The 11366-nt window shown below is 32.1% G+C and overlaps 1 protein-coding gene across 1 annotated transcript; it reads left to right on the forward strand.

Annotated features, from left to right (window-relative positions):
* The first annotated feature begins 225 nt into the window (after positions 1 to 225).
* Positions 226 to 3882, forward strand: LOC133189562 (C5a anaphylatoxin chemotactic receptor 1-like). Its single transcript, XM_061324932.1, has 2 exons — positions 226 to 701; positions 1450 to 3882. Exon 2 carries the CDS (start codon positions 1458 to 1460, stop codon positions 2490 to 2492), a length of 1035 nt encoding a protein of 344 aa, XP_061180916.1. The 5' UTR covers positions 226 to 701; positions 1450 to 1457; the 3' UTR covers positions 2493 to 3882.
* Positions 3883 to 11366: the final 7484 nt, after the last annotated feature.

Below are 11366 nucleotides of genomic sequence, written 5' to 3' on the forward strand. Positions count from 1 at the left end.
AGCTGACAGACGTGTGTTTAATGCATGTTGTCTACAGAAACGTAACGAATGCAGCAACAGATGGAAGCAAATTGTTAGGTGTCAGTAGAATTCATATCTGTGGAGTTATAAACACATGGTGTACGTTAATAATTTGATGCAGAGTAACACATGCACGCTTTTGTCAAAGAGTTAGGACATATATAACAGATATTAGACCAATAACTAGGGAGCAGTCATTGAAATAAATGTATAGATGCAGAGATTCTATGACGTCTAAATGATCTATAGATCTTCATTGATTTTATAGATGTTGGTAAAAAATTGTCAGGTATCTCTGCATTGAAACTTTATCGGATATAGAGATTGAAACCTTGCTGAAATTCTTTTATCGGATGTTGTGATCTAAATATATAGATAATTGAATAATTGGGTACTCATTTAGATAATATTCCCTACTTTTCATGCCCCCAGCGAGTAGCTCGTTCCAATTGATTCATAAAACGATGGTTCTAAATGCTCGGTGGATTTTCTGTGTAATATCGCTGTATATCATGGGGATTTAAAACATCAGTGATGATGCATGTTTTTAAACAGACAGATATTTTATTGAAGGAAACTCAAGCATTTTTTGGAGGAACTCATGCTTAACATTTCACAACTTTTCTTTCCTGTGGGTGCACAACATTGGCTTATTTGAAACATCTTTACACCCTCTCAAGGTATGTTTCATGTGCAATGTTCACTACTAACGTCCATACTACATATCATCATATTTTAGAGGGACTTTTGGAAAGTTCAGAGAATTGTTTGATGGCAACCGATTAACTGCAATTATGCTTTATATATATATATATATATATATATATATATATATATATATATATATATATATATATATATATATATATATATATATATATATATATATATATATATATTGCATTCTAAATATTTTGATGCAAGACCACAAGAGGCGTATGTTTTCTTTTGTAAATAACTAGAAATGAAAACTCATGCAGAAAACAAATATCATAAGTTTAATGTTAAACTTGATCATGCATAAAAAATGTTATAAACAACATAAAAAACGTGAGAGAAGATAATTCATTATAGGTATATATCCCAAGAAGATTTATACATTTACATTCTAAGCACATTTAATTAATAAATTGTCCTTTGTTTAGTTTTGGTAGATTCGTAACACAATCCACTTATAACTACCCACTATCTTGCTTGCCAAAAAATGTAAACAATTAAAATAACAAGTTTCAGTTCCTCACTGGGTTTATTGAACTCTTCATTGAAATATACCGAGTTTCAAAGTAGATTTTGGTATTTCCGTACCAAATCCTCTAGTTTTGCCACACGTGTCTTTCCGGAGCTGTTTGCTCTTGTGATATCATAATTCTGAATATGAATGAATGATTTTGTGTTTTTAACTATCTTTTTCTTTCTTTTATTTTGTAGATCTAATTATGGACAATATTACCCAGATATACTCCAATACTTCTTCAACACGATTTGCAAGCTTAGAAGAGGTCAATAGGTCAATAGCCATTTTACGTCTTCCGACGGTTATCTTTTTGATAATTTTGATAATCGTAGGACTAATTGGAAACACGACTGTACTTGTCATATATTCCCAGAAGTATCCACCCTCAACATTCCGATTGTACATTCTGACTTTAGCGGTGCTCGACTTGCTCTCTTGCTTGATTCCAATGCCATTGGAAATCGCCGACAATGTATACCCGGTGATGTTTTACAGCGAGCCAATCTGTAAATATGGTCGTTTTTTAGGTAGTGTCCTTAAGATTGGATCTGCATTTGTTCTTGTTGTAATAGCAGCGAGCAGGTATAAGAGGATATGTCATCCATTTTCCAAGGCCACCAGTTTATTGCAGGCTCGTATTTGCTGTGCATTAGCGATAGTTCTTGCTATTGCATTTTCGTGGCCAAATGCAATCTTTCAAGGAATAAAACGTGTGTATTTTCCAGGGAATATTACTGGTTTTGATTGTTCTATTGATGACGCGGCTATAAACACCAAATATCCCTTTATCTATTCTGTTATACTTTTTGTTGTGTATGTAACGGTGTTTTTGTTATTAACTTCCTTGTACTCTCTTGTCATCGTGTCCCTCCGAAAACAAGCGAAAAAACAAAGAACTAAAAATCTCGGTGAAAGACTTGACAGAACAAACCCAAGAATTACGAAACTTATGATTGCAATCACAGCGGCATTTATATTGTGCTATTTACCAGACTGTGTAATGGATGCTGTGTCTGCCTTCAAGAGAGGACCCATTTTCCCACCAAGTCGCTTTATCTTGGGGACACTTCCTCTTTTAGCCAGAGCATTTTTCATCAACAATGTCATCAACCCTTTCATATATTTGATCGGAGAATCGAAATTCCGAGATATCGTAAAACAGTCATTCAGATGGATTTTCTACACCATCTGTTGTCGTACTCAAAAACGAATGAAGAGCTTCGCCATGGAAGAGTAATTTGCTTAACGGAAATATAATCTAACCACGACTTAAATGTTGATATTGATGTATATATGAAGTCATTGTGTTGCCCTAAATCATTTGTTATGCAGAAGGATATTGAGTGTGATGGTTCAAATGGTTATCTTTATTTCTTTTTAAGGAATATGAATGATTTACTTGCTTTTATACTTATACGACTAAATAACCTGTGCACAGAAGGTTTGGAGATGTCAATCAATTGATGAAATACTCCTTAAGTCATTTTTTTTAGCATTTTTAGAAAAAGTTCATTTATGAATCTACGTTGAGTTTTGATGCGTATGCCCCCGTAATCAAAGATTCGAGGGCATATAGTTTTTGGTCTGTCCGTCTGTCTGTCTGTTAATTAGTCCGCAAAAACTTTAACCTTGGCCATAATTTTTGAATGGTTGGTGCTAGGGCTTTAATATTTATATGTGTATGCCTTTTGACAAGACCTTTCTTTGGATACAAATATATTTGAGCTTTTGGCCTTGACCTTGGAGTTTTTCTTTTGCAAAATCTAACCAAACTTTAACCTTGATCATAACTTTTGAACGAAAACCTAGGGCTTTTATATTTCACATGTATACTTCTTGTGATAAAACCTTTCCCTAGGTACAAATATATTTGACCTTGACAGTGGAGTTTGACGTACTAACCTTGGCTATAACTTTTGAAAAGTGGGTGATATGACTTTCATATATCACATATGTATTCCTTGTGACAAGATATTCTTTTGATACTAACATTTTTGACCTCATGACCTTGGAGTCTGACCTACATTTGAAAAAAAAACTTTAACCTTGATTTAAGTTTTTGAACGGGTGCTCACGGCTTTCGTGTTTTACTTATGCATTCCTTGTGACAAGACCTTTCCATTGGTACCATTATTTTATTACGTCATGCCATTAACCTTCGAATATGACACTATAACCTTGGCCATATTTTCTTAATGGGCAGTAAAAGGCTATTATTTTTTCACGTGATAATGGTTCATGTTTCATACTATTTGTAAGGCCATTATTCAAAATCACTCATTCTACACTCAAGTTCACCGAAGTTGATATGGAAAGTTGGTTGGAGTTCCTCAATGACATCTTTTATGTAGTCTTTGGAGACCAGGTCTTCCAACAATCTGTTGGAATTCTCCAATAGGCACTAATTGTGTTCCTTTATTAACCGACCTGTTTTTATATTCCTGTGAAGCAGAATGTATTCGAAAACTTCTACATGAAAAGAAGAAAACACTCTCAGTGACCTTCAACTCGACATTCAGATATATCGATAACGCATATTGTTATCAATTTACAATAGTTACTTCCATTCATATGTCGATTCGATATATCTCAGTGAAATCGAAATAAAGACACTACAGAGTCTGCCACATCTTTTTCATATTTGGATGTTTTACCGACTAAAGACGATAAGGGCCAATTATATAACAACAACACTGTTTGACAAACGAGATGATTTCAACTTTTCCATCGTAAACTTTCCTTATTTATGTAATATTTTGTTATCACCTGCATATGGGATTTACGTCTCCAAGCTTAATTGATACTCAAGAACATACTCTGAGTACAATCAATTTTTAAAACGAGGCAAGCTACTGAGAGATAAGTTGATGCTAAAGGGATTTCAACAACCTCGTTTAAAGTCAGCAGTCGTAAACTCTATGGTCGTTATAATGTTCTTGTTGACAAATATATACTATCATTGGTCGTATTTTGGTTGACATGTTTCATACCAATTGTTAGGCGTTTATTTTTATACTAATATGACTATGGGTTATTTTCGTCTACCTGATCAATCAACAGGGCGACAGGGTATAGAACATTTTCGGAATCTCAGACACCCGACAGTTGACTTCAGACAGCGGACTTTTCACGTAAGGGAACGTGTCTAAAAGTGAATAATATAAATAAATTTTGTAGTCTTGATTAATTGTACTCGATAATCACATTTCGTTCTTATTTGTATGATTAACACTACTCTACATTGTACAAGTGTATACATGCACGTGGTATTGAGGGAGATGAGGTCTGCACCAACTTTTCCTAAAATAATGATTTGCCCCCTTTCCCGAGAGATTATTTGAATGTTTCATTCCAGTGGCACCATTTTCCCAACAACAAATAGAAAGCAGGAATCTCCAAGAACTAAGAAAATGTAAAGGACTTGCATTTTGATATAGATACCCTAATGAGCGCATGATCTTTAAATAAGAAAAAAAATCTGTCAAAGTAAGTTATGGCGTCACTGTAAAATATATTATATAATAAATTTTGTTTAAGGAATTGTTTGTGGACATACATTTAATTTAAAGAAAAAAGTACTTTTTCGGGAAATAATAACTTTGGACAATAACATATTATCAGTGTCTTGAACGTGAGTAACATCACATACAGCTTATTTCGTACTCCACATATCATGTGCTGATCCAGATATTTTAAGGGGGGGGGGGGCACAAGCACTGGGCTTTGACATATAACTACTGATTTTAAAACTATATTTCATAAACATGTTACACCTAAGAAAATAACGACTGAACAATTACATCCATGTTGGAATAGCCGGGAAAAGTGTGATGTAAATTAGTCAGGATTCCTATGTGGGATCTGAGGCCACCTGCTTGAGGTTTCCACTGGGTGCAGGGAAATTTTTAATTTGAAGCCTTCTGGGGGTCCAGGAAGTTTTCTTCATTCTTGGATTTTGAAAGACAGACTTTTTAATATAAACGTATAAACATTATTGCATCGATGTATTTTAATAAAGAATTTGTAACTACATCATGACCATGATTAAAATACAATTTAAATTATCGAGGTAATAACATGAAACTTTTAATTCAATATAAATGTACATGTATATATACAAGAATTCATGTTCATCCAAGAAATGGTTTAATTTTAAAATATGCTAAACATAATTCAGATATTTTGCACGTACTTGTAAGTGTTATCTATATCAAGTATTTTATCTTTTAAAAATGGAGAGGGAATCTTTCTTAATTGTTTACTTTCATTAAATTTTGAGTTTTTAAAGTCGCTCAATAAAGTCAGCTTAGCAATGTACTTTTGGATTTTTCAAATCAAATTTTGCAAATTATAATTCCTCATTCTGACTTTTTTTTCAAAATTATTTTCTTTTTTCATATCCGATTTTTTTTACAAAAAAAAAAAAAAATCCAAAAAAAAAAAAAAAAAAAAAATTATTAGTTTCTATTTTAGCTTAACCGTCGAGAGAAATCAAAAATTTTGAATGTCTTCATTGTGCTGAAGAAGATAAATCAAATATGAAGTTTTATTATTGTCTGTTGCGTCTTAAATTCCAATAACATGTATACAGTCACAACTCTCTCTCTCTCTTTTTTTTTTTACCCTTTCTTATGTTTTTTTCTTGTCAATCCTCATTTATTATTTTTTATTTCTTCCAAAATCAAAGGGAGGGGGGTTGCATTTCCCGTTACCCATCTGAATCCGCCATTGCATATGATGTAAATATACACATATTTAAAGATATATATGGCGTATCTGAACTAAAATTAAAAATACCTGATTGAGTGTAGATAAACATGATATATGTTGTTAACGATCAAATTAAGATTTTTACTGATTTTGAACTTAAACCTCATGTTTCCATAGTCAAATTGATTTTAAACTGTATGTTAATTAAATGCGGGGTCGGTAAATAAATCGGTTAATTATTGTTTTAAATTAATAATATCTATGAAACGCGATTGATTTAAATTGTGTGATTTACAGGAAAGTCCTCTCTTTATATAAAGTAATAAAATAAATAGATCTTTTTAATTTAAGTTAGTCTGAACTTATAAAAAAAACGCCATATATGACTTTAATTATGATCAATTAATGTGGCAGTTTAGTTGTTTGTAAAATTTTGTTTGTAAAAAAAAAACTATTTTTAATCTCTACCAATCTCTACAGTTCTGACCTATTTAATTGTTTTCAATTTATTCTTTTTAATAGATGTCAGAGATAATGAAAGAAAATTCTCAGGTAAATGTTAAAACGTATTTGTATACGCTCCCCGTAAGTTGTCTTTTGTTCGCAAGTCTTCTGTCCGTAGTGCGATGTCAGGTGTCTGAGATTCCGAAAATGTTCATATGCCCCCCTAGGCACCTGATGTTCCGTCTTCTGGAATCTCGGGGGGGGGGGGGGGTTATGCCTTGTTTAAAGATTTGTTTTGTTTTTAGATTTTCTTTTAGATCAATCAATGTTCGCGATCGTTATTTTAATCTTTTTCATTGCTTTTATACTAAATTTTACTTTGTGTTACCACGTCTATCTGATCAATACACTGGGCTCACGGCAGATATGACCAGTTTACGACAGGGGATGCTACTCCTCCTGGGCACCTTCCCAAATTGTTGCTTAAGTCCATGTTACAATGATTGCTAAGCTATGATGCCCCAATCGCTTAACTATAACGTCACAGCCTATGACACTGTGTTAAGAAAAGACAGAGGCAAACGGAAATCAAAGAAAATGTAATAAACAGAAAATTCAATTTTTTGTAGTTGGATATGGAATTTATTTTACTTGTGAAACAGGATTTTTTGATATTTTCGCTCGTGCTTCGCACTCTTTAAAATATATAAAAAAAAATCCTGTCCCATTCGTGAAATAAATTCCATATCCAACTACAAAACAAACATTGAATATCCTCTATTTATCCAACTTTAATATAAAAACAAAGGGTTTCTGGATTAGAAAACCACTAACTGTGCTCAATGGGTATCTCCTGCAAATAAATATATCTGGCCCTGCGCTCCACAGATACTGCTGCTACCTAGCACTCCTCCCCTCCCCACCTCTGTGGTATGTCACCTCTCTTCTTATTAACCAATTGCCTTATACAGGTCTTGCGTGTAAGCTAATAATGTAACTTGAACTGACTATCCATCGCGACTGTATACCTTATTAAAGTCTAAGTGGATAAACAGCCAAGGTTTAATGATTCCGTCACTAGAGATGTTCCTGCGCTCACTATAATGCCGTGCAGTTCTAGTATCTTGGCAGTTTCGATCTTCTTAAATGATCGTAGAATTAATGATTTTTAGTGTTTAAGAAATTCAATAAAATCTATGTCCAACGTTTTATACGAAACTTAATGATAAAACCAAATTCCGTTTCACACGGTGTTTGTGTATGACCTACGGACATTAAAATAAACTCCCTATAAAACCCAAAAATGAATAGGTTCTCTGTTCAAGTGAAGAATTGATATGTAACATGTCGATCATTCGGTCGTTGATATCGTATATTTTATAAATGTTTTTACCACTTATTTTCTCAAAACTAATATCTTTCTAGAAAAAAGGTTTTTGAAGGATCAAGAACCTTGGAAGATAATTAATCTGCTCATCATTGATTCAGTGAAATCGTTAACGATGGCCTCGCCAGTAATGCGTCTACGTAGGAAAACGCTTATTCAAAACCTCATTAATTCAATAAATGCAGAGTGCATGAAATAATATTCAATAATAGTAACTTGATATTTTATCAGGTGTTCCATTTTAAGGTGTACATCCTCTGTAGTCAATACTTTGAGAGTGTGATATTGTTAGTTACTTAGTAGTCCAACTCCTTTATATTTTATGTGTTTTTGAAGTAGTCCTACTTTGTTTTAGTTCAACTTCAACCTTGGTGACATCAGCAAAAAGATTACAAATTCCAGATTCTTAACAGTCATTTTCTTCGATAACTAATTAATTAAACCTAAAAAAGAACCTAAAATAATTTAAACTTAACCAAAAATGAATTTGATTCGAAAATACAGTTAAGTACAAAGTTTATGTTATTAAAAAAATCAAAAAGGTCTCTCCCGATTTACAGGTATTAAAGCACAAAAAAGTCAATGATTATTAAAGGGGCCTGAACACATTGTTTACATTTTAAATTTTTATGTTTATTAAAAAATAACTTCAGTTTAATAATTTGAACTTACATGTCCTAGAATTCAATGAAAACGCATTCTACTTTATATCACATCATACATCTGTATTTATAAACAGGGCACGAGCTCTGTATTGTAAATGCTTTCTGAATTATAGTTTTAATATTTTTCATTAATACACAACAAAATTTCTACTCTTCTTAACTAATCAGGATAAAGTTTACTTCGCGAAAGTGTCAGGATATGTGTCAAATGCGTATCGAAATTTGTAGCTTTAATAATCTATAGAAAAAAGACATTTCTTAACATGCTTTTGTTATAATGCTCTAGTAACATATAAGTCATTATATTACACTGGAAATTTGAGAAAATATTAATTTAACTTCAAATCTATGTCCAAGCCCCTTTAAATACTGGTACATGTAGTAGCAAAAATATTTACAAAACTGAAATAGAGGATGTTCAAATAAGACATGCAATATTTCCCGCCACAGTGCTCCAAATATTTTTGTAATCGTAAATTGGCTCAAAGCCAAACATTTTGCAAAAAACCCTCTTCAATAAAATATGTCGATAGCTATTTGAGATAACACAGTCATTTAGATATACTGTTTGCATGTCTGTTCTAGTCATCTGAATAATCATTATTAGAGAGACGTTAGCTAAAAATGTGATCACCTTAAGCCTGTCTGAACATAGATGCATGCAGTGAAAATACAAATGATGTAATCAGACTATATACTAAAAATATGGCATAAACGAATTAATCCTTGGAGGCTGGAAAACAATTGCAACTACAACACGAAACATGTGAAGAATATAGACCGCAGGGAATTAATTTGCAGTGTGTCATTCGTTTTATTTAACTGTCCTCAATAATAATAAAAAAAACCCTTACTGCCTTGCTAAGCATTTTACATTTTTTAAAGACATGTAAAAACTAGAAATATGCCCAGTAAACAAAAATAACTTCAATACTTGGAAAATTTCTTTTTGGCTGCAATCAGGCTAAAAAACAAAAATAAAAACACAAGAAGACGTGTATTGAGTTCTGTAAAACGGTTTTTATTTGGATCATTTTCGTCATTATCCGAGAATGTAAAATTTTAAGAACACAAATTGAACAATCTGGAATAATAATATTGGTTAACAAATAATGTAAATTGCTTTGTAAGCATCAATGATAAATTACTTGTAATTGCAAAGACAGGCACCTGTCCAGACCAGAGGGATTTTTAATGATGCTTTTTAATGTACATTAGTGCATGAATCGTGCAGTAACGATTCATATGGACTTAATGAGACCAGTCAATATAAGATACAACACCAAGCTGACAATGGTCAGAGCATTTTGGAACAAGAGAATATTACATGATTACTCGTTAACATGTCAAGATGCTTCCCAATCAATGTCTAAGAACCTATCAAAGTACAAACATTCAGTAACCAGTGTTCTTTGTTCTATCCAATCTTCAGGATCTCTATATTCATCTTAATGCACGCTTTTATCAATGTATCTATCTCTAACTCTATACATTTCTTTCTGTTTCATCTCTTTCTATTAACAAGTAACAGTTTATATGCTTATAACATTTGATGCGCATTTCAAAGCACATTCAAAATTCCTGTACTATAGTAAGAATATATGATGAATCCACTTCTTTACGGAATTCCTAAATGTACTCTTAAAAAACAAAGTGTTTTCCCCCTTTTATCACTCATAAACAAGAAACTAAAAAACTTAACAGAGTCAGTGTATCACTTTTACCATCCCCCCCCCCAAAGAAAATCGTATGATTTAAAAAATATATATATAAAACGATTTAAGGTATGTCACTCGTCAGCCTTTTAGAACATATCAGTCAGAACCTCTTACTTAAAAACTATTTATTGCAATTCAATCTTTATAACATATTTAAATTAAACAATGTAAAATGTTCAACATTCAATTAAAAAACTGCTCAAAAATTCACAAAGAAGCAAGATTTATAAGGGACTATTTCTTGTGGCGGAAGGATATTTAGCAGAAAATTCTGCAAATCTACACATTTATTAAATTTAATATCTTGGAACTTTAGCCTCACATACTTTTACTCAGAGAATATTTTCCGTTATGATATGCCTGGAATATTAAATATAGGTCTCAATTTATATTTTTATAACAAAATTTACACCTTCGCTCAACAAACATTCCCAAGAAATGAAGATATATTAAGGAAGTCGACATAAAATTTACACAGTTTTTTGCCTGAAAATCGCATATTTTGACCAATATTTCAAAATTTACATCACTGACCCCAACTTTTTCTTTCATTATTTTAAACTACTCGATACTTTTGACCGATCAGCACTTAAGTCGTAAAAAGTTTGATACAAGAAAATATTCTATTGCCTATTTAGATTTTCAATACCCCAAATATGATACTTTTTTAGTGCAAAAAGGTCACACAATAATTTACGCGTATTAATTTGCATGATTTGTTCAATGATAAATATTATTCAAACTATTTTACGTAAAATAAGATTATGTTTATTGCCATTGTTACATCTTATAAAATATGATAACGGTTAAAGTGATTAACCAAAGAGTTAAAATTTAAGTGCAAAAAGGTCAACTTAATTGTACCGTAGCTCAGTTAGATGCACACTGACCCCCCATTTTCTCTGCGATTTTGAGTCATACTATATGAGTACTTATCCAAAATACACTTCTCAAAAAATCCTTGATATAACAAATTTCACGAGTGACATACCTTAAGGACGTATGGTAGTGACGATTTTGAATCCACCGCGCAACTCCGAATGACGTAAATGAATCTTATGTCGTTCATCTCTTTAGTAGAGTTGGATATAAAATTTACAATGCAACTTATTTTAAAGATATACTTGATATAAAATCATATAAAATGTGACTAAAATTTCATTGGATTCAAACTAACAACAAGTCGA

This window comes from Saccostrea echinata, unplaced genomic scaffold (assembly GCF_033153115.1).
Source record: "Saccostrea echinata isolate AGI-Se365-2 ecotype Australia unplaced genomic scaffold, CSIRO_AGI_Sech_v1 ptg000019l, whole genome shotgun sequence".
In the NCBI taxonomy this organism is placed as follows: Eukaryota; Metazoa; Mollusca; class Bivalvia; order Ostreida; family Ostreidae; genus Saccostrea; species Saccostrea echinata.